Here is a 25,648-nt window from a genome sequence, read left to right as displayed (position 1 = left end):
ATGAAATATAATATACAGCTTGGCAGGAAAACAAAATTTTATATATTGTAAGATATATAAAAACGACAGGAAAATTAGAAGAATGCCAAGCTATATATTATATTTCATCTTTTAGTGGATTAGGCCTACTGAGAAAACCACTTTAAAAAAAGCATCAATAATAATACCTCACGAGTGATGTAAAAATTAAACTATTGTCAAAATTCTAATTTATATATTATGTTTTTACATATTGTTATACTACATATAAAATAAATTAGAAATAAAAAAATTAGTACTTTTTTGTTTATAAAAACAAAAATTATTTACTTAGAGTAATTTTAATGAATTTTGTGGTGCAGGGCACCATTTCTTATACAGAGCTGCTCCTGAGACAAAGCGTACGGGCGAGATCGGCGGCTCGGCCGTCAAGGCCGCGCGCGGTAGTGGGGGCATAGGAGGCGGCGCGTTCGGGAATCGGCTCAAAAAGGGCAACTAGGCTCAAGCACTGAAATATAGTATTAGAACAGAATAAAAATTTTGACTATAGATTCTTAATGTTTATTTTTTTGGCTTTCCATTGACTGATTTTATTATTTTATCTTTTTTTTAAATAAATACAGGCGTTTAAAAAAAAGGCAAATTTTTATAAAAAATTTTTGTTCTCATTTTTTTTCAAAAAATCTTTTTTTTAAATATCTTCGATTTTTTAACCAAGACCATCATAATTCTGAGCTTTTTTTTGATAAAAAAAATACGTTGAAATTGATTGAATTTCAACGGATACAACTCATATTCGAGAATATGCGCCGACAAAGTTTGTAAGTTACGCTAATCCAAGTTCGTATAAATCATAACTTTTATATTTCTTACTCTGAGGGTTAAAAAAGCATTTTTGATTTATATTTATATTTATATTAAGAAATTTTTGTTTAAAATTAAACATAAAATCTTAAAGTTTGGCTGGAATGTTTGGAGACACTTTATACAAATTTCGAAAAATTATGTGACTTATTCTGAAAAAAAGTACTAAAAGTAATCGAAATTTTAATAGACATTGATATAATTTTGTTACAATTATACATTTATAGTTATACAATTTAGAGCACATTGTTAGCGTACCTATGGTAAATGCTATTTTCGGATCTCCTGTTTCAAACCAATAACGATCGCCAATTCGCGTTTGTTGAAATTGTTTTAACATGATGCATAGAAATGTCGGTCCAACCAGTGCTCCGTCAACATGTCTCTCTAAGGATCCACCGACGGTCAACTCAACATCATTTGGACTAGCGTATAACGTAGAAAGTTTGTATATATCCTACGATTTTAAAATTTATTTGTAATCCAAGGAAATTTTATACAGGAAGATTTAGTTTACTTACCGAAAAAGATATATAGTCAGCATAATCATCGAAAGTTTTCGCTCGTGGCAGTCCGCAATGTTCGCGATAATCATTATATGAAGCGAGTCCGTGATCACGATCTCTTTGAATATCTACTGCTCGTAAGTCAGATCCGAGAATCTTCCCTTTTCTGAACAAGTATTGTGTGATCTGCCAGTAATTATTATTAATAAGGATATTTTACTATACAATATAGTTAAAAGTTATCGAAATTTGAAATCACAGATTTTTTAAGAGGCTAGTCTAGCGGGTTAAAAAATCGACTTTTTTTGCATACTTTTCAAGTATTTTATCTGGAAAATATGTCTGCAAAAGGATTTAGTCTAATTTGCACAATAATAAATTGTGTCGACATTTATATTTCGGCTAAAGTTTGGAAGATTGTTATTTTTGGAAGGTCTTACATTTGGAATAAAAAGTATTGCACTTTTTTAAAGTACGATTGATTTTAACCTGTCTGTGAGAGTCATTTGCTTTTTCTACTCATTGTCAGTGTAGTTTTGAACGTTGCAGTTGGAGTGAGCGAATGCAAGATAAGTTACTTATTTATTTACACGTTAAAAAGTCTTACATACGCGGATTATGCCAATTTTGAATATGATTATTGGTTAGCAAACGGAGATATACGTGAATTCTCGCAACAAAATTCTCGTATGAGCCGCTCAGAGTTCGACTTTGCTAGAAATGAGAGAATAAATCGTAGAAAAGAGAGAATAGCTTTGTAAAACTTTCGTAAACAGAAAAAAAGTATGGCTCCTTTGTATGGCTCCGAACTAACTGGTTAATCGTGAGTAGAATTATCTCTATACAATTAGTATGAAAAATTTTAGACACATTTTTTTCAAAACCACATTTTTCCAATTTGTTTTTTTTCCAATTTTTACAGTTATTCAAAATCAAAAATAACAAAAATTAAAACTTGAATTTTAAAATAACGTTATTTTTTACATTCTTAATATATTTTTTATTTTGATATTTGCTATAGCCTTATTCTAATTAATAAGCTCTTTGGTTTTGTTGTTTTAAATGAGCAGAATCGGAATCATGGAAACCATGGACCAACCTTTTTTATAATCTTATTCAATATTGTATATAGAGGTTATTTATAGCTACTTTTTAATAAAAAGATTATGAAACATGATATATATATGTATACAGGGAGTCCCAGAGCATACTGGTCACTGTTCATAAAAAGGTAGATGGGATCGAGATGAACATAAAAGTTCAATATTGTTGTGGGTTTGGTCTGCTAATAATCGAGATATAAATTTTTTAAATTATGCGAATGAGAGCGCGCCTTGCGCGCCGAAGGAAGGGCTCGAGCCGCTCGAGCCATAGCACGGCCTACTGTTTCAAGTATTGGCTGCCGGCGGCGGCGGGGGAAAGAAGGAGAAGCGTGGCGTCGTCGCCGTTCCCACGTCTCGCCGCACCGTGCCTAAGCTCGCGTCGATGGCTGCTACGCACACTCGCGATTACATGACGAGATTATAAATTATTAATAAAAATAGGACAAATTTAAATCGTAATAAACTTTTGTAAATAAGAAAGTCGAAAGAGAGAAAGCGATGGAAACGTATGGAACCTGCAGATAATATAACATTTGCCGGCAAATTCTCTCATCAAATTCTCTCATCGTTTTTTATGGAATATTAAATTAACGAAGATTTATCACGATTGATTCTTTATACATTCTCCTTTCGTAACCATCTTATTAGAAAATTACGAAATGCACGAAATACTATCCCTAATATGCACTCTTTGTAAAATAACACGATAGAAAAATATTCACGTTTGATCTAACGACTTCAGGATAAATTATTCGATGCAACTTCTACGGTAATTATAGGTAATTAGAGATCAATGTTATGTCAAGTATCGTTATTATGGTTAACTAGAAATGATTTTCTCTTGTATATGATAGAGAACTTCGAATTTCTTCTATCGTTAATACATTATAAGTCACTGAAAATCTGTCGTAATTAATAATGCAATTAAAGGTAGAAGAAACTCTGAATTCTTTTATTCATTATTGAAATTTTAGTATGTAATGTGTGTGTATTTGGTGTGTGTGTGTGTGTGTGTGTGTGTGTGTGTGTGTGTGTGTGATACATACACGAAAATGTTAAACATTATTTGTTTTGTGTAAAGTGAGGTGTTTATTATCAATATAATATTCTTTTCAACCATTAAAAATAAGATAATTATTAAAAAAGAATAAAATTAAAAATGAATAATTGATTTTCTTAAAACTAGAATCATATTTTTCTACGTGTGCGTGTATTGTATAGTAATCAGCATGAATAATAATAGTGATATAAAATCGCGAACTAAGGAATGATTATTCATTTTCCTGTCACAAAGTGATTATTCTTTTCTCGCGTATGTACGTACATACACCACACACACACACACACACACACACACACACACACACACACACACACACACACACACACACACACACACACACACACACACACACACACACACACACACACACAAGCACACGCACACGCACACACACAAACACACGCACACGCACACTAAATACACACACATTACATACTAAAATTTTCTTGAATTAAATAAATATTGTTAATAAGTTTTCAAACATTTAATAAATTCATAAATTCGTAAATTTACACGGAGAAAATTTTATAGTAAAATTATGTATGATTTATTATTTATGATAGTAACCACGAACTGTAAGAAGAAATTTCAGAGAATTATATCATATAAGTAGTGTAAATGTTATCGTAATTTGATGAAGAACATAATAAAAATTTTCATAATTTCTCCTTAGCACGCGTTTACTACTTACCATAGTAATTTTTACCACAAAGTTTTTTCCGTGTATTATAAGTCTATCACAAGGATTAATTTTATTAATAATATAAATATCCTCGTTATTTAATTTTTAATTAAGAATATAAAGTTGAAACAAATTAAGAATATAAAGTTGAAACATTTTATTTGGTTGTTATTTCCATTTTAATCGATAAAATTTTCTAATGTTGTTTAAAGAAGGATAAATTTGTTTTTGAGCACATGATAATAGCTTCTTTTAAAATTTATGACAGTTTACGACATTTAAGACTATCACCAAAAAAATGTTTTATTAAAAATAATCATTATTTATTAAAAAAAAATAAATTTAGTAATTGCTTCTTTAAGCATTAGAACTGATATTTTTTTGTACACATGTATGTACACGTACACATTGTGCGTAGCCATTGCCGCTTGTTGTAACAACTCCCTCCGCGCGCCTAGCAATCTCAAGGTTCAAGCGCTAGGGAAGGGCGGCCGCCGCGGTCGGGCGCTCGGCGTGCTTGCATTTGCCGGTAGGCCGGGCTAATACAGAAAATTTTACAAGTCTATAACTCGTTAACTATTGTGAAAATGGAAAAACGATGAGGATTTTATGTTCAGCTTAATGCGCTCTACCTGCTTATAAAAATTGCATAAATCTTTACCAAACACCCTGTATATATACAGGGTGTCTGGTATTTTTTTATGGGATGTTTATGAGCAGGTAGAGCGCATGAAACTGAACAGAAAAGTCCTTACCGTTTTTCCATTTTCGCAATAGTTAACAAGTTAGTGACTTGTAAAATTTTCTGCATTAGCCCGGCCTACCGGCAAATGCAAGCGTGCTGAGCGTCCGGCCGCGGCGGCCGCTCCTCCCCAGCTTGAACCTTGAGATTGCTAGGCGCGCGGGGGGAGTTGTTACAACAAGCGACAATGGCTACGCACAAGCGACGCGTAACGCTAAATTCTCCCTTTGAGTTATGATAGTTTCTTACGTTTTTTAATGAAAATAAAATGTTTTAACGACAAAAAGTATGTGTGTACGTGTACATACATGTGTACAAAAAATATCAGTTTTAATGCTTAAAGAAGTGATTACTAAATTTATTTTTTTAATAAATAACCATTATTTTTAATAAAAAATATTTTTTTGATGATAGTCTTAAACGTCGTAAACGGTCATTATAAATTTTAAAAGAAGCTGTTATCATATGCTCGAAACAAAATTTATGCTTCTTCAAAAAACATTAGAAAATTTTATCGATTGAAATGGAAATGACAACCAAATAAAATGTTTGTTTCAACTTTATATTCTTAATTAAAAATTAAATAACTAGGATATTTATATTTTTAATAAAATTAATCCTTGTACATACATACGCGAGCTAAAGAATAATCACTTTGTGACAGGAAAATGATTATGCCTTAGTTCCGCGATTTTATATCACTATTACTATTTACGCTGATTACTATACATGTACACGTAAAAAAATATGATTCTAGTTTAAAAAAAATCAATTATTCACTTTTAATTGTATTTTTTTTAATAATTATTTTATCTTTAATGACTGAAAAGAGTATTCTGTTGATAATAAACACCACACTTTACATAAAACAAATAATGTTTAACATTTTCGCGTATGTACACACACATACACACACACACAAATTACACACAAATTACAAACCAATTCTTGAATTAAGGAATAATCATTTTCCTGTCACAAAGTGATTATTCTTTAGCTCGTGTATGTATGTATCCCCCCCTTCACACACACACACACACACACACACACACACACACACACACACACACACACACACACACACACATTACAAACTAAAATTTTCTTAAATTAAATAAATATTGTTTATAAGTTTTCAAACATTTAATAAATTCATATATTCGTAAATTTACACGGAGAAAATTTTATAGTAAAATTATATATGATTTTATTATTTATGATAGTAACCACGAACTATAAGAAGAAATTTCAGAGAATTATATCATAAGTAGTGTAAATATTGTCGTAATTTGATGAAAAACATAATAAAAATTTTCATAATTCCTCCTTGGCCCGCGTTTACTATTTATCATAGTAATTTTTACCATAAAGTTTTTTTCGTGTATTATAAATCTATCACAAGGATTAATTTTATTAAAAATATAAATATCCTAGTTATTTAATTTTTAATTAAGAATATAAAGTTGAAACAAACATTTTTTTGTTTGTCATTTCTATTTTAATCGATAAAATTTTCTAATGTTTTTTGAAGAAACATAAATTTTGTTTCGAGCATATGATAATAGCTTCTTTTAAAATTCATAATGACAGTTTACGATGTTTAAGACTATCATGAAAAAAATATTTTTTATTAAAAATAATCGTTATTTATTAAAAAATAAATTTAGTAATCACTTCTTTAAGCATTAGATCTGATATTTTTTGTACACATGTATGTACACGTACACATACTTTTTGTTGTTAGAAAATTTTATTTTCATTAAAAAAGGTAAGGAACTATCAAATATTCAAAAAGGTAAGGAACTATCAAATAATTTAAAGGGAGAATTTAGCGTTACGCGTCGCTTGTGCGTAGTCATTGCTGCTTGTTGTAACAACTCCCCCCGCGCGCCTAGCAATCTCAAGGTTCAAGCGCTAGGGAGGGGCGGCCGCCGCGGCCGGGCGCTCAGCGCGCTTGCATTTGTCGGTAGGCCGGGCTAATACAGAAAATTTTACAAGTCACTAACTTGTTAACTATTGCGAAAATGGAAAAACGGTAAGGACTTTTCTGTTCAGTTTCATGCGCTCTACCTGCTCATAAAAATCCCATAAAAAAATACCAGACACCCTGTATATACAGGGTGTAATGTAATCGGAAGCCATCCCGTAATGGAAAGATAGACGGAATCGAGATGAACATAAAAGTCCAATATTGTCTTGGGTTAGGTCTATCAATAATCGAGATATAAACTTTTCAAATTGTACGAATGAGAGCGCGCCGTGTGAAGAGCCGAGACGCTCGAGCTGTAGCGCGGCCCACTGTGTCGAACATTGGCTGCCGGCGGCGGGGAGAAGGAGGAGAAGCGGCGCCGCTGCCTGTGCTTCGCCGCCCTCACGTCCCGCAGCACCGCGTCTAGACTCGCGTCGTTACGCACATTCGCAATTACTTGACAAAATTATTTAGCAAAGATAGGGACAAATTAAAACCGTAATAAACTGCTGTGATTAAGAAAATCGAAAGAACGAAAGCGATAGATACTTATGGAATCTACAAATAATCTAATTTCTATCGTAATTGTGAATAAGTAAATTAATAAAAGTTTTTCGTACATTCACGAAAGATTCTTTCTTTTTCTTAAATATCTTATTTACAGTATTATACAATTCTAACTTTGTTTCTTATCGAATTGTCGTACTGTTAAATCCTTGATGAAAACATTAATAAAAAATTACCATAAATTCACGATTGATTCTTAAAGTGATAATTTTCTTTTATAAGTGTATTATAATATTTGCCACATCAAATTCTCTCATCGTTTCTTATTGTTTTTTTTCCATGGAATGTTAAATTAACGAAGGTTTATCACGATTAATATCTACGATTGATTCTTCATATATTCTCATTTCGTAAATATTTAATTAGAAAATTATAAAATGCGCGATATATCCATATAATATGTTACACTCATTGTTCATAACACGATAGAAAAATATCTCTTGATGTAACGATTTCACAATAGATTATGCCTTCTACGATAATTATGCTTAGAGATGTTCAATATCAAATATTATTAATAACGAAGAGTTTTTTAAACGAAGAAGTATTCATGCCTGATCTAACGATTTCGTGATAAATTATACGATACGATCGTAATTATATTTGGAGATGTTAATGTCACCAGTATGGTTAACAACAAAGTGTTTTCTTTCGTAATTATACAATAGAGAACTTAAGTTTACGAAATATTCCAACCGAACTATTAAACACGATGTCTCCGTAGATATTTTGTCATATTCCAACGAGAAAATATACTTTCCTAACAGGAAACGAGAGAACGATAGACAATGATATCACTTCTTGAAATTCTTTTTTTTTTTATTCAGACAAGTAATGGATTACAAAAGAGAAATCAATTAGATTCTCGTATTTTTGTTGGTATCTATTCTAAATCAATCAGTGAAAATCTGTCGTAATTAATAATGTAATTAAAGATAAAAGAAATTTCGAGTTCCCTATCGTTATGAAAGAAAAACTCTTCGTTATATTAATAATATTTGATATTGAACATCTCTAAGCATAATTATCGTAGAAGGCATAATCTATTGTGAAATCGTTACATCAAGAGATATTTTTCTATCGTGTTATGAACAATGAGTGTAACATATTATATGGATATATCGCGCATTTTATAATTTTCTAATTAAATATTTACGAAATGAGAATATATGAAGAATCAATCGTAGATATTAATCGTGATAAACCTTCGTTAATTTAACATTCCATGGAAAAAAAACAATAAGAAACGATGAGAGAATTTGATGTGGCAAATATTATAATACACTTATAAAAGAAAATTATCACTTTAAGAATCAATCGGGAATTTATGGTAATTTTTTATTAATGTTTTCATCAAGGATTTAACAGTACGGCACAATTCGATAAGAAACAAAGTTAGAATTGTATGATACTGTAAATAAGATATTTAAGAAAAAGAAAGAATCTTTCGTGAATATACGAAAAACTTTTATTAATTTACTTATTCACAATTACGATAGAAATTAGATTATTTGTAGATTCCATAAGTATCTATCGCTTTCGTTCTTTCGATTTTCTTAATCACAGCAGTTTATTACGGTTTTAATTTGTCATATCTTTGCTAACTCCTAATTTGTCAAGTAATCGCGAATGTGCATAGCTGCCATCGCCACGAGTGTTGGCGCGGTGCGGTGAGACGCGAGGGCGGCGAAGCCCAGGCAGCGGCACCGCTTCTCCTTTTTCCCTCCCGCCGCCGGCAGCCAATGTTCGACACAGTGGGCCGCGCTACAGCTCGAGCGTCTCGGCTCTTCACACGGCGCGCTCTCATTCGTACAATTTGAAAAATTTATATCTCGATTATTGATAGACCTAACCCAAGACAATATTGGACTTTTATGTTCATCTCGATCCCGTCTATCTTTCCATTACGGGATGGCTTCCGATTACATTACCCTGTATATATATATATATTAATATGTACGACAGAATCTATTTTATCTAGAAAATTGTATACTTAAAATAAAGTCGCAAAATAGCATAGAAATTGGGCTCCTAGATTAAAATATTCTCTTGAGCTTATTTTATTTTCTATTACGATAAAAAATTTTATCGATAAATATCCGATTTTTAGTCCTGAAGCTTGTTTAAAAAGAACAAAATAATAAATAATTTAGTTTATAATGGCTTATGTAGCATATCGTCATTTTTGTTGCAATTTTAGGCAAATAACATTTAAACAAATAAGTGGAATAAATTTGTATACAAATATTTATTATGTTAACTAAAAGGTATATAGAGACTAAGTTTGCTAAGTTTGCTCGCTCACTCGTAACTCTGGGTATTCTCGCTTCAAGGATGTCGGGATGTCGGAATTGGCTCGTAGGGATAGTCTACTGAGTTTACGGTGTGTTCAATTGCACAAATAAATATATTGTCTAGCTCGGTACAATAACCAATCGAGTAACTCGCAATCACTCTCCCCGCGTCACGCAGTTCCAAGACTCGAATCTCTCACACTCTCTCTAAATCGCTCGGTCGTACATCCGAAACTCTCCGCGCCAAATTTCTCACTGCTCTCTCTTACTTTCTCGCTCACACACACTACTGTCCTCAAATCGCGCAGCCTCATGCCGCCACTCTCGCTCTTACTAACGCCATCTCTCGTCGCTCCTCCCTACTCTCTCGCTACACTCACTCGCTATCGTTATCAATTAGAATATTTTTTTAATATATGCAAAAAATAAATAAAAAGTTTGATTAAATTCATAATGCTATACATACTTTTTCAAATTTCCTAATAAATTTTATAAAATTTTATATAAAAGTCCACATCAAATAAACAATCAAATATATATAAATACATATATACATGCATGTATATATAAATTTTAAAATGTCCCACATAGAAATTGGTATCTAGTGGATGTCCAGTGGACGTCCACTAAACCTCCATAGATCCATGAGACGTCCATTAAAAATTCAATAAACTTTCATGGCTCCATTGGATGTTTACTTCCATAGTTCTATGGGATGTTTACTTCCCATGATTCATCTTACCTCTATAATAGATCTCTGTCAAACATCTTAAAAGATATCCATTATACGTTACGCGGATAATTAATAGAGGAGTCTCGATAGACAACTAATGGACGTTTTATGGATCATTGTTAGAGGCTTCACGGAGCCTCGATGGACGACTGACGGACGTTTCGTGGAATCTCCTCTACTAATGATCCACAAAACGTCCGTCAATCATCCACCGATGCTCCGTGAAACCTTCACTACTCACCACTATGTGGCGCGTGTTTCTTATGAATAAAATGCACTTTCTAGATGAATAAAAGGGGCTCGTCAAGAGCGTAGAAGGAAGTAAGATTTCGCCATATAGTACAAGACTGATGAACTATATCAGTCTGCAAAAAAGGTTGATAAAAATGAAAAGGACAAAATAAAAACTTTTATTTAAGGAAAATATTATGTTGAAAGAAATATTTATAAAAAATATAATAATACTTTTTTTTGTAAAAAAATATTTATACTCAACACAATTTTAAGTATAAAATATTCTTGAATAAAGGCACTTTCGAATTTTGTTAAGAATACATTTTTTTATGTGTAATGATCCACGAAATATCTATCAGACGTCCATCGAGGCTCCATGAAGCCTCCACCAACGATCCACACAACGTCCAATAGGCATCCTTGACGACGTCCAATAGAGGTCGAATGGACGTACACAATACGGAACTGTGGATTTGCATTGGCTCTATATTCAATGTCCAATGGACGCCCACTGGAAGTTCCAAACTTCCATGACAGACGTCCATTGGAGATTTCGTTTCTATGTGGTGTGTGTGTATGTGTGTGTGTGTTACTCACACACACACACACACACACACACACACACACGCACACACGCACGCACGCACGCACGCACGCACGCACGCACGCACGCACGCACGCACGCACGCACACTCACACGCACACTCACACGCACACGCACACGCACACGCACAAACACACGCACACGCACAAACACACGCACACGCACACCAAATACACACACATTACATACTAAATTTTCTTGAATTAAATAAATATTGTTTATAAGTTTTCAAACATTTAATAAATTCATATATTCGTAAATCTACACGGAGAAAATTTTATAGTAAAATTATATATGATTTATTATTTATAATAGTAACCACGAACTGTAAGAAGAAATTTCAGAGAATTATATCATATAAGTAATGTAAATATTATCGTAATTTGATGAAAAACGTAATAAAAATTTTCATAATTTCTCCTTGTCACGCGTTTATTACTTACCAGAGTAATTTTTACCATAAAGTTTTTTCCGTGTATTATAAGTCTATCAATGTCTATCAACAAGGATTAATTTTATTAAAAATATAAATATCCTCGTTATTTAATTTTTAATTAAGAATATAAAGTTGAAACAAATTAAGAATATAAAGTTGAAACATTTTATTTGGTTGTTATTTCCATTTTAATCGATAAAATTTTCTAATGTTGTTTAAAGAAGGATAAATTTGTTTTTGAGCACATGATAATAGCTTCTTTTAAAATTTATGACAGTTTACGACATTTAAGACTATCACCAAAAAAAATGTTTTATTAAAAATAATCATTATTTATAAAAAAAAATAAATTTAGTAATTGCTTCTTTAAGCATTAGAACTGATATTTCTTTGTACACATGTATGTACACGTACACATTGTGCGTAGCCATTGCCGCTTGTTGTAACAACTCCCTCCGCGCGCCTAGCAATCTCAAGGTTCAAGCGCTAGGGAGGGGCAGCCGCCGCGGTCGGGCGCTCGGCGTGCTTGCATTTGCCGGTAGGCCGGGCTAATACAGAAAATTTTACAAGTCTATAACTCGTTAACTATTGTGAAAATGGAAAAACGATGAGGATTTTATGTTCAGCTTAATGCGCTCTACCTGCTTATAAAAATTGCATAAATCTTTACCAAACACCCTGTATATATATATATATACAGGGAGTCCCAGAGCATACTGGTCACTGTTCATAAAAAGGTAGATGGGATCGAGATGAACATAAAAGTTCAATATTGTTGTGGGTTTGGTCTGCTAATAATCGAGATATAAATTTTTTAAATTATGCGAATGAGAGCGCGCCTTACGCGCCGAAGGAAGGGCTCGAGCCGCTCGAGCCATAGCACGGCCTACTGTTTCAAGCATTGGCTGCCGGCGGCGGCGGGGGAAAGAAGGAGAAGCGTGGCGTCTTTGCCGTTCCCACGTCTCGCCGCACCGCACCTAAGCTCGCGTCGATGGCTGCTACGTACACTCGCGATTACATGACGAGATTATAAATTATTAATAAAAATAGGACAAATTTAAATCGCAATAAACTTTTGTAAATAAGAAAGTCGAAAGAGAGAAAGCAATGGAAACGTATGGAACCTGCAAATAATATAATATTTGCCGCATTAAATTCTCTCATCGTTTTTTATGGAATATTAAATTAACGGAGATTTGTCACGATTGATCCTTTATCATTCTCCTTTCGTAACCACCTTATTAGAAAATTACGAAATGCACGAAATACTATCCCTAATATGCACTCTTTGTAAAATAACATGATAAAAAAATATTCACGTTTGATCTAACGACTTCAGGATAAATTATTCGATGCAACTTCTACGGTAATTATAGATAATTAGAGATCAATGTTATGTCAAGTATCGTTAGTATGGTTAACTAGAAATGATTTTCTCTTGTATATGATAGAGAACTTCGAATTTCTTCTATCGTTAATACATTATAAGTCACTGAAAATCTGTCGTAATTAATAATGCAATTAAAGGTAGAAGAAACTCTGAATTCTTTTATTGAATTGAATTTTTTATTTACTCTTGATTCGTATGTAAAATTGAACTTTGTACTTTTATACTTTGTAATTTAGCAGGAATATCTTTCCCTCTAAAGTATTTACTGAAACACGATAAACGTCATTTTCAACAACAGTTCCAATCAATATTATTAGAGTTTCATTAAATGTCATAAAATTTGTTTAACAATATTACTATTTTTTAACATTTTTAACATTAAACACGATACGACACTCAGAAAGAAAGTATCGTGCTGATTATTTAGCGCAGTTTTAGTGATAATTTTTGATAATTGATCTCTAATTATCTATAATTACCGTAGAAGTTGCATCGAATAATTTATCCTGAAGTCGTTAGATCAAACGTGAATATTTTTTTATCGTGTTATTTTACAAAGAGTGCATATTAGGGATAGTATTTCGTGCATTTCGTAATTTTCTAATAAGGTGGTTACGAAAGGAGAATGATAAAGGATCAATCGTGACAAATCTCCGTTAATTTAATATTCCATAAAAAACGATGAGAGAATTTAATGCGGCAAATATTATATTATTTGCAGGTTCCATACGTTTCCATTGCTTTCTCTCTTTCGACTTTCTTATTTACAAAAGTTTATTGCGATTTAAATTTGTCCTATTTTTATTAATAATTTATAATCTCGTCATGTAATCGCGAGTGTGCGTAGCAGCCATCGACGCGAGCTTAGGTGCGGTGCGGCGAGACGTGGGAACGGCGACGACGCCACGCTTCTCCTTCTTTCCCCCGCCGCCGCCGGCAGCCAATGCTTGAAACAGTAGGCCGTGCTATGGCTCGAGCGGCTCGAGCCCTTCCTTCGGCGCGCAAGGCGCGCTCTCATTCGCATAATTTAAAAAATTTATATCTCGATTATTAGCAGACCAAACCCACAACAATATTGAACTTTTATGTTCATCTCGATCCCATCTACCTTTTTATGAACAGTGACCAGTATGCTCTGGGACTCCCTGTATATATATACATATATATACAGGGTGTTCCATTTTAATCTATCACCCCTTGTAACTTTGCAGGGACCGATCGTATAGAAAAATGTTTCAGGCAAAAGTATGGCTTCAAGAGGGACATAAGACGGTGACTTTGGCCTTGACCTTGGAATCATATTTGAAAATCATTTGTATGTCAATTTAATTTTTTTCAATGAAACCCCCTACTTTTCATTACATATACTTGTAGCTCACCTCGAGAGCTTTCCAAAACAATATACTTAAAAGTGTTTTGCTCAACTACTTTTTGAGTTATAGGACTTGAAAATTACAGGATCGCCGGCATTAGCATTACCCAAGGTGTATCACGTGACGGTTGCTCGATCAGATTTACACCTCTTGTGTGTGTGTGTGTTTGTGTGTGTTTGTAACGTATTTCAGAGGATAACACTAGCTACGCTTGAAAGAGTTTGTAACAATTTTAATAAAAGATTGCGTTTATGTATCCAAAAAAGGGGATGCATTTTCGAACACCTACTATGAAATTTTTTCATTTTTAGGTATCCACACCAACACGTAAGCTCGATCGATCACAAACACACACACACGCACAAGAGGTGTAAATTCGACCGAGCAACCTCCACGTGATACATCTTGGGTAATGCTAATGCCGGCCTGTAACTTTTGAGTTTTATAACTCAAAAAATAGTTGAGCAAAACACTTTTAATTATAATGTTTTGGAAATCTCCCGAGATAAGCTACAAGAGTATGTAAAAAGTAGAGGATTTTATTTAAAAAAATTAATTTAACCTTAAAATGACCTTCAGCTTCCAAGGTCAAGGACAAGGTCACCATCTTATGTCCTTCTTGAAGCCATACAACTTTTGTCTGAAACGTTTTTCTATATCTATACGATCGCTCCCTGCAAAGTTACGAGGGGTAATAGATTAAAATGGGACACCCTGTATATTAGGTGTACAACTTTGCTTTTGTTGTTTTCCAATAGATGGCTGTATTCGTATGCTGCCTGAAAGATGAGAGAAAGTAGTGGCCAGCGATGAACAATACTTTGAATCGTAAATGTATAACCAGTTTTTCACAATAAAGCCTCGAATTTCGAAAAAAAAAAAACGGCGGAAGCAAAGTTGTACACCTAATATATTTATAACTTTTAAACTAATAAGAAAGTTACATTAAAAGTTTACACAAAAATAATCAGATCAAAAGTTTATTCAAAATAATAAGATGATAGAATATATAAAATTTTTATTATTGTCAGTATACTTTATATAACAAATTTTTTTTCTACTGCATTTTATTAAATAGCTCCCCACATAGAAATAAAACCTCCAGTAGACGTCTAATGGACGTCTGCCATGGAAGTTTAAACTTCCAGTGGACGTCCATTAGACGTCCAATATAGAGCCATTAGAAATCCACAGTTCCGAATTGTGGACGTCCATTAGACCTCCATTAGAGGTCATCAAAGAGGTCTATTAGACGTTGTGTGGATCATTAGTAGAGGCTTCACGGAGCCTTGATGAATGACTGACGGACGTTTCATGGATCATTAGTAGAGGCTTCATGGAGCCCCAATAGATGATTGACAAAATAAAAATTTAAAATAAAAATGTTATTTCTTTTAAATTATTTTTATCAACAGTACATATACTAAATTTAGGACAAATTTTTATGAATTAATTAAATTTAAATTATATTATTTTATTTTATTCTTACTTGCCTCTGGTAGGTTTTGAACCCGGGACCTTAGGATTACAAACCTTGTACTCTATCTGCTATGCCAATTTGACTCATCGATATGGGTACTTGTTATTGTCTCCATATACCTATATGTTATAAATTGACGCAATTATATTATTTTTTATAAAAGCAATAAAATTTTGCAAAACATATTAAAAATAAATAGCATTAATTTATTTATTTATTAATTTCATTGTTAAATTTATCTTTTTCCATAACCTTCTTAATAATTTGATGGAAATTGTGATCTATTTAGCATTAATACTTTGAAGCGTTCAAATGGTTAATTAGATGGTATTAACTATATAGATCATATATTCTAAGAAAAATTGAATAGTACATTTATTATTCTGTTTTTGTTCAGTACATGATAAATTTAGATTTTGTGCATTTTTTTGTGCGCAGTAATTGTAGACAAACCGTTATTTTTGAAAACATTATCTTTATGATAATTTTTTTAAATATCAAATGGATCCCTCATTCAGGATGTTATAATGTTATTTGATTTTTGAGTCAACTACGACGCGCATGGACGGAGCAAAAATCGGACAGCATTGTGATATCTTTTATGAGACATTAAGCTGATATCATTTAGCTGTGATATTATAAGGATAACATTTTCAAAAAACTTAAATGAAACTCTTCCATGAGATATCTCAAAGACCTCTCTTAGTAAACGTCTCTGATAAATGTTACCATTTGGACATCATTTTCAAGATATCTAAATGTTTTCTTAAAAAAGTTCTCTTAAAGTTTTCATTCTGACAAGCGTGTTGTCTGGGTAACTTCTACCATGAAAATAAATGTTCCATGCAGCTATGGAAGTTTAATGGATCCCTAATGGACGTCTATCTAACTTCCATCATGGAAGTAAATGTTCCATAGAGCTATGGAAGTTTAATGGATCCTTAATGAACGTCTGTCTAACTTTCATCATGGAAATAATGTTTCATAGAGCTATGGAAGTTTAATGAATCCCTAATAGACGTCCATCTAACTTCCACCATGGAAGAAAACATCCAATGGAGCTATGGATGTTTAATGGATTCCTAATGGATGTCTATCTAACTTCCGCCATGGAGGTAAACCTCCAATGGAGCTAAAGAAGTTTACTAGACCTCTAATGGACGTCCATCTGACTTCCACCATGGACATAGACGTCCCATGGATCTATGGAGGTTTAATGGACGTCCCTTGGACATCCACTGGATGCCAATTTCTATGTGGGTCTAATTAGGTTAAATTTTCTGTTTTTGTCATTGATAATTATTTTACTTTAAAATTCAAGTTTTATTTTTAGTTATGATTTTTATTCTTATTATTAGTTGCATTTTCAATTTATAGATACCTCTTTATTAAAATATGTATCGGAATATTTTTGTAGTTGATATGCAAAACCTCTCGTTAAATCATCCAGATTGTTATCCTTTTCTATAATACCTGGTCGGTTAAAGTGATCACTTAATCTCAAAGCACCGATGGGAGATCGATCTTCTAACACTAAGCTGACAAACAAAATTTGTTATTTTTATGAGAAAGTTTATAATAATTTTGTTATGAATATTTCATCGTTTATGCTTATTCATACGTCAGTATTCATTTAATATGTTATTGTTAATTGACAATTTGATCATACAATTCTCCCGTAAGAAAATTAAAAACTTAGTAGTGCCTTACAGGCTTTCACTAACAAGGGAACCTCGCGAACTCAAAAATTCTGATTTTAATGAAACTTGGCATAAATGTAGAGGGGGTAAATACATGAATTTAGAAATTTTTCGTAGCTGCCCAAAAACGGTTTAAAGGAGTGAAACCACCCTTCAAAGATTGAGACATTTTTCGTTTTCTCGATATACCTTGTAAACTAAACAAAATATTAAAAAATGTTTTATACAAAAGTTTTACAATAAAAGTACTTCTATCTAACTACAATAATTAAATTAAAAAACAATTTTTTAAACAATTTTTTTTAATTAAAAAATTTTTTTTTTTAATTTTATTAATGTAGTTAGATAGAGATATTGTTACCATAAAACTCTTGTATAAAACATTTTTTGATATCTCCAATACTTTTCGAGATATATCGGAAAAAGCAAAAATCTGCTCTACGCTATGGCATTGAAAAAAGTATGAGAGAATGCGATAGCACTGCGACGGAGAGCGTTAAAAAATATTTTAAAGAAATTTTTTATTAAGGTTTATTATAGTGTTGCGTGCGAGCTCGCGTGTGTGAACGCGAGCTTTATTCAGAAAAATCAATATATCGATTTTCCTCGTCAGCTGACGGATGTCATTTCGTTTTGAAGTTGTTTGTTTGTTTTTGTTTTTGGTTCTTGGTTTTGAGCTGTCAAGCCGAGAGTTATCGTTTTCTTGTGCTTTTAATAAACCGCTTTCTTAAACGAAACGAGTTGCCTTATTTCGTGCGCGGGCGAGTGTTCGGGAGTACGTGAGCGTGTGCTGTGCAAGCGTGAGCGTGTGTGCGGGGCTACAATATTAAATATAATATGAGATATTAGAAATATAATAAAATAAAATAATATAAAATAATATTTTGTATAATATAATTTGCATTTTTATTACTCTGAATCAAAGTATATTGTTGCTCAATGTATAATGCCATACTAAAATATGTTAATTTTGTATCTAGACATGGATATATCTCGATAACATCCACATACATGGATTTATCAATATAAGAAAAAGATTTTGGACGCGATACTTTCGCAAGATCGACAGAGAGCGAAATAATGCCTTAATTGACAAATCATATGGCCGATTTGGATTGGCAGATGTCGTCGATCTGCGTCGACTCTGTGACATGTCACCGCTAATGGATCCGGACCAAGAAGTCTGGATATAAATATTTTAAATTAGATTATATTATTAAATTACTATATTATATTAATATTATTTATTCTTTTTCTCTCACTCACATCAGCATGCATTCACGTGCGACATTATTATATTACATTATTACATATATTATTATATTATACAAAATATTATTTTATTTTATTATATTTTTAGTATCTCATATTATATTCAATATCATAAATAAACTTTAATTAAAAATTTCTTTATAATATTTTTTAACGCTCTCCGTCGCGGTGCTATCACATTCTCTCAAGCTTTTTTTAGTGCATAGTGTAGAGCAGATTTTTGTTTTTCCGATATATCTCGAAAAGTGTTGGAGATATCAAAAAATGTTTTATACAAAAGTTTTATAATAACAATATCTCTATTTAACTACATTAATAAAATTTTAAAAAATAAAATTTTTTTAATTAAAAAAATTTGTTAAAAAAATTTTTTTTTTAATTTAATTACTGTAGTTAGATAGAACTTTTATTGTAAAACTTTTGTATAAAACATTTTTTAATATTTTGTTTAGTTTACGAGATATATCGAGAAAACGAAAAATGTCTCAATCTTTGAAGGGTGGTTTCACTCCTTTAAACCGTTTTTGGGCAGCTACAAAAAATTTTTAAATTCATGTATTTAACCCCTTTACATTTATGCCAAGTTTCATTAAAATCAGAATTTTCGAGTTCGCGAGGTTCTCTTGTAAGTAGAAGTGCGCGCGAGAAACATACTTTTGATATCAGTCAGACATTAAATCAGATGATACAGAAATTATATTATTAATAACAGTAACATCCTTCTTTCAATTTAGAGAAAAAAAGTTATAATTGTGATAATTTGCTAAATATTTTATTTCTACATTGATTTTATTTAAATAATGAATCATGTAACCATTGCGCAGAAAATAATAAACTGTTTAAGAAGGAATTAAGACTAAATTAATGCTAGTAAAATAAATTTGTTATTATGGATTTAATATTATTTTTATTACAAAAAATAACATAGTTCACCTTCAAGTAATATGTACACAAAAATTGTGTGTACTGTTTGTACTGTTTTTTTTTATAAGTAAAATAGTAATAACTGAGTAGGTGTTAATAAAGTTACAAATGTTCTATTTTAGCATAGTCCAGCAAAAGTTGTTATTTTAATATGTATATAGAAGAAATATATAACATTTGAATTTAATTATATGCAAGTTATAAGAAAATATTGAGCTAAAAATGCTAAAGGCATTTATATATTATTTTTACAAAAAATTAGCAATAAGTAAAATGTATCTTTCCAATATATTAGCGATTAAATATAGATGCATATTTTTATAAATATAACAGAATATTTAAAATATTAACAACTTGAACAATTTTACATTTTCAAGATATTTATGAATGAAAAATTTATAGTAGAACAAAGAGCATCAAGTGTATGTGCTCCTCAAGAGCATATTAAAATACATACACTCAGATTTTCTTTAAAAAATCTTTAAAGCTCTTTGAGTATTATTTTTTCAAAGTAGTATAAAAATTATGTTTCCAAGAAATAGAATTGTAAAAAAAGAATTGTTTTTCTGATAGGTGCAATTTCTAAATACTTACTTTATTAAGCCAACAATATTTGAATGGAAATGTCTAAAAGCTGCATTTGAATGTTCATTTAGCACGTTACCGTTGACCGTTTTATCGTAATCGTTCACGTAATCCTGAGTAGTATAAATAATTTTGTTTTCATAGACTTGTCTTATACCTATAATATATAAATATACTAATATTATTATTGATGTCGTCAAAAGATTGAAGTATGTATACTACTGTACATAAATTTACAATTTTTACAATTTTCTCGCATCTGAAAAAGTATCTCGGTGAGAAAAAGTAGTACTTTCTAAACTAATTAGTGTATTAGCATTAATTTGCAGTAATATACTTATAGCTATGGATAATTATGTCTTGGGCGTCGGGATAAATAATAATGTAGGTATAGTCGCGTGGAAGCGCGACTACATTATTAAAACTTTACAAAAGCTGTTTTTACTTCGGAAACAAAACGTTTACAGAAAAAAGACATAGAAAATAGAATTATTGATATAATGGTTTTGATTACAAAACATTCTCAAGCGTAAAATTTTTTCAAACTTTTTTCAATAGCTTTAATTTAACTTTTCGTATTTGTCACAAAATTGCAAGTGTTTCTCGAACTTATGAACGTTTAGTATAGTTGATATTTCCAAATCGGAGTTAGTTTTGCTTTTAAAACAAACAAAACTTACACGGGTATTAAGAGAGTTATTTAAATTCATAATAAAAATATAAAACATATTGAAACCGAGAGAATCGATATATTCAAACCTAAAAAGATTGGCAGCCATTTGTAGTACGCTATGTTTTGATGCTCAGCAATCACAATCCGGCGCGTTTCTTGGAATGTCATTTCGTCGGACCAATGGGAATTCAAATGTGTCAAATAATCAGCAATGCGATTGTGTTCTCTGAGCAGTATGATTTGTAAAATCGCCAATTGCGGATTTTGATTAGCTCGCGTATCACCTAAAAGAAATATTTCTTATCAACAATTGAATTATATGCATATAAAAAAATAAAAAATTTTTTTTCTTTTAAAAATAATATGTATTAAGCTTATATATTATATGTCTCCTACAATAACGACATATTTTAAAAACAAAATTTTTCAGTTTGTATATTGTAAACTATCAAAATTTAATAATATTATTTTTTTAGTGCAATTTTGACGTAATAATCTATCTGTGGATGTAATAAAAGTATTAATAACTTTCCATTCAATGTATTCAGTCATAACTTTCATCAGAATTTTCTTTTCTCTTGCAAACAATTTAAAAAATTACAACTTTTTATTTGTGTCATTGTTATAGCAAATGGGCAATATTAAACTACATATTGAAAATACATGATTGCAAATGGAAAATTTTTATCAACCAATTAAATTAATTTAATTAAAATAATATAAATTACAGTTACAGTTATTTGAAAATTAATACAGTTTGTCAAAAGCTAATAATAAGCTAGACTAAGTTGCTAGAGCATCATGTTATTATAAATTAAACTTCTATATTCGTAATTGCACATTTATAACAATATCAATAAATAATATTTTAAAATCATATATTTACAATGGCCTAGTTTACACAGCACGACCTAACCTATGCCCTGACCTATACCGCGACCTAAGGTAGGCTAGTAACAAATTGTTTACACCGTATAGACCTATACATACGTTTAATGTAGGTTCTAATTGTTGTACCCCTCGTTGTGAGTACGATTTTGGGATCGCTGCCAGAGATCTCGCGAGGAAGGTATTTCGTCACATACACCGTTATTTGTCTTGAACACTTTTATTCTTGTATTCAGTTACAATGGGTAGATCGCGACCCCGCAAGGCAGAGTGTCGCGTCTATTAGCTCGTGTCCACGATCCCGCAAGGCAGAGCGTCGTGGTTGTGTGTTTACAACAAGTTATCTCGGCGATACACGACCCCGCAAAGCAGAGTGTCGTGTGTAGTCTTAGTTTGTCTACTTCGAATTGACCCGATCCTCACCTTCTTTCGCCGGTTTATGTATCCGATAATTCGGTAGTTGGATCGAAAGAAGGGGAGGATTGCGTGAGGGCGTAAATCGGTCAGTATTCCAAATTATTGCTTAGACAGCAAGTGCTGTCTAAGGAGCATTGCGCTAATTGTCGAGCGGATTGCGTGAAATCTCGCGCGATGCGCTTGATGTTGACTGCAGCTGACCGACTTACGTCATCGTGTTACTGACACCTTATCGTTATGAGTGTGTCACTCATAACATCCCTCCCCCCTGATAAAAAGAAAATGAGGGGACTGAATTTTCGCTGCTAGCTTAAGGCTGTATCGGGCCCTCGTATATCGGATTGCTTATGAATTTAGTTTTTCTACGCTTATTAACTATTACAATAATAATTACAATACTAATGATTACTATGCTTATTAGTATTGCTGATCCCATTGGATATGCAATTGTCTCTATAAAGTTAATATTGTTCGTTTGAGACGTTATTTCGTCCAAACTTTGGCTGAGTGCCGTTAGTTCGTTAGAGTCTTTTATAACTTTTTGTAACTGCGGTACCGACACTGGTTTTAGTCTTCTTTTATCCTCTTCGCGGAGTCGCGAGAGATTGTAGCCGGGCACGTGGGCTACGATCTGGTGTGTTATCTCTTGTTCTGGTGCTCGTAATATGACGAATCTTGAGGTCAGGGAACATCCAGCATTCACTGTTATTTTGCCCGATCGATTGAGGGTATGCTTTTCTTCTTGTTGATCCGTGCAGGTTATTGTTATCTCCTGCTCTTTTGCCGTCGAAAATATCCAAGCCCTTGGCTCTGTTAGAGCTATCCAGATGGTTTCGTTTGTTACAAGGTGTCGGGTTTCGCATTTTTTATCAGTTATTTCTATGTAAGTTTGCACTTCGCAAGGTGCATTTTCTTGCACATGGTAGATAGGCTGACCTTGGTCGCACGTGTAGGTATCACGTTCTTGTACACATGTGCTTAGTTCGTGTTCTTTTAACACGAGGTAGTGGCGATTAGCTTTGTCAATTCCCAATGTTGGGTGTGTAATTTTCGCTATTGTGAATACGTTGCCATGCTCGTGTACAGGTAGTGGTATCACGTTGACGATATCGTACTCTGGTTGAGTAATCATTGGAAATTTCAGGATTGTATATACGAAGGGACTGTTGAAATATGCGCTTGTTTTTACGTATTTTACGATGGTTCGCCAGTTTCCAAGTTCCACCTTGAAAGGGAAATGCTTTTCTTTTGCCAGCTGTAGGGTGGCTTCATCCAATTCCTGGATTATTTGATCGACAGGCAGTAGGTGCGTCATAATGGTTGCATCCCGTGTATGTGTGAGGTATTCGATGATGTCCTCCATGTCGTTGGTTAGATCCATTATTATTGCATTGATGAGTGTTAGGTATTCATTGATTTCTTCTCGTAGTAGGGTGTCAGCTTGCTTTTGGCGGATTTGGTTTGCAATTTTGGCCAGCAGATTTTCGTTGTAATTTAGTGTTTGCTCGAGGGATTTCAAGTGCCCTATTGTGCCGTTTATTATCTTTAATTGATTTTTTATGACGTGGTTATTTATCCTTTGATTGTTTTGCAGCATTTTCATGTAGATTCTATTAATTGTAGTTTTCCGATCTTCTCAAAGTACATTCCTGGCTCGTGTGCAAATTTTTCAATTTTGCATGGTATGGCGTTTTTTGTTTCCGCTACTCTCGTGCAGCTCCACGTGAGGAGTCCCCTGCAACGATAGTGTAATTTTATGCGGGTTTTTATTTCATTATCACATTTAATTCTATCGCCGTTGATGCGACTTTCTTCAGTCCGCGTCCGTCAGTTCTTGTCGTCTTTACGGTCTTTACGTTGTGTTTCGCGTCATGTGTTTCCGAAAGCCTTTGTCTGACGCGTCTACCGTTCGTGACTGTGAAGAGGAGAATCCGGACGTATTTTTTTTTTCTCCTCCCGTTAGTGACATTGAGAGTGATGACGAAGATGATTTCTTCGATGAGTTTTTTGTAGTTGACGACGATTTTGCTGTTTTGACAGCTATGGATTTGTCGACGGTGCTTCCCGCGGATGCTGAGTCTGATTCAGACTCTATTCATAGTGCTGAGACTGTAGTTTTGGTGCCACGATCTTCGGATGAGGAGGCGTCTTCTTTGCCTGAGCAACTATCCGAGGTGGACGCTTCGGCTTCTCTAGCCGATTTTATCAGTGACCTTGAGTGGGGTCACGAAGAGATTTTTGGATTGGTTATTAGTTTGGACGGTGCCTTGCCCCAGGAAGGAGGGAAACCGGATATTGAGAAAGTCGACTAGCACTTTTTCCATATATACTTTTATAGTGTTTAGTGTAGTTTTAATTAGTGAATAGTGTTTTTATTTGGGCCCTTTCTTGGCGATTTCTCTACGTACTGGTGAGTCTTTCCTTACTTATTTTTATTTTCTTTCATTCTTATGCTTCTATGAACGGTTTCAATCTATTTGCGTGTACGCGTGTCGACGTCCTGCCCTTTTTTATTGTATAATTTGCGTCTGAGTGTTTTTCAGTGATTACGTAGGGTCCCGTCCATTTTGCGTCTAGTTTTTTGGATCTCCCGCGGCGGAGAGCCTCATCATACAGGAGTACTTTATCTCCTATCTTGTATTTTATTTCTTTAGTAGTTTTATCATAATATTTCTTGGCCTTTTGCTTTTCTTCTTTAATTTTCTCCCTCGCGATCTGGTTTGTTGCCCTTATTTTTTCCCGCAGTTCCCGTGCGTAATCTTCGTAGTTATACGTAAGATTCGGGGGTCTGCTCAGGGCTGTCGGTAGTTCGGCTTGTTTTCCGAAAACTAGCTCGAACGGAGTGAATCCAGTCGCCGTGTGGGGGGTAGTATTATACGTATGCATTGCATACGGGATCCATTCGTCCCAGTCCGTCTGCTCTTTATTTATAAAATGTCGCAGATATTCCGCTAATGTTCGGTGCGATCTCTCAAGGGTGCCGTTGCTCTCAGGGTGGTAGGCAGTGGTTTGAATCTTGTCTATCTTCAGTAGCTTACACGGGTTTTTGAAGATTTCGCTTGTAAAATTTGTTCCTTGGTCTGTCAGGATACATTCAGGTGTACCGTATTCTAGGACAATCTTTGTTACAAACTCCTTGCTTACCGTGTTTGCCTCTTGATTTGGAATCG

The 25,648-nt window shown here is 33.0% G+C and overlaps 1 protein-coding gene across 1 annotated transcript in view; it reads right to left on the bottom strand.

Moving 5' to 3' along the window:
- Positions 1 to 25,648, bottom strand: part of LOC105831444 (peroxidase) — a 137,737-nt gene that overhangs the window by 9,090 nt on the left and 102,999 nt on the right. Inside the window, exons 7-11 of the mRNA XM_036292740.1 lie at positions 21,260 to 21,457; positions 20,510 to 20,657; positions 17,401 to 17,557; positions 1,365 to 1,535; positions 1,102 to 1,300 (exon numbers count right to left, since the gene is read on the bottom strand). Coding sequence (XP_036148633.1) covers positions 1,102 to 1,300; positions 1,365 to 1,535; positions 17,401 to 17,557; positions 20,510 to 20,657; positions 21,260 to 21,457 — 873 coding nt within the window. The remainder of the gene's footprint in view (positions 1 to 1,101; positions 1,301 to 1,364; positions 1,536 to 17,400; positions 17,558 to 20,509; positions 20,658 to 21,259; positions 21,458 to 25,648) is intronic.

This window comes from Monomorium pharaonis, chromosome 10 (assembly GCF_013373865.1).
Source record: "Monomorium pharaonis isolate MP-MQ-018 chromosome 10, ASM1337386v2, whole genome shotgun sequence".
Taxonomy (NCBI): Eukaryota; Metazoa; Arthropoda; class Insecta; order Hymenoptera; family Formicidae; genus Monomorium; species Monomorium pharaonis.
This window is presented reverse-complemented; position numbering and strand designations above follow the sequence as displayed.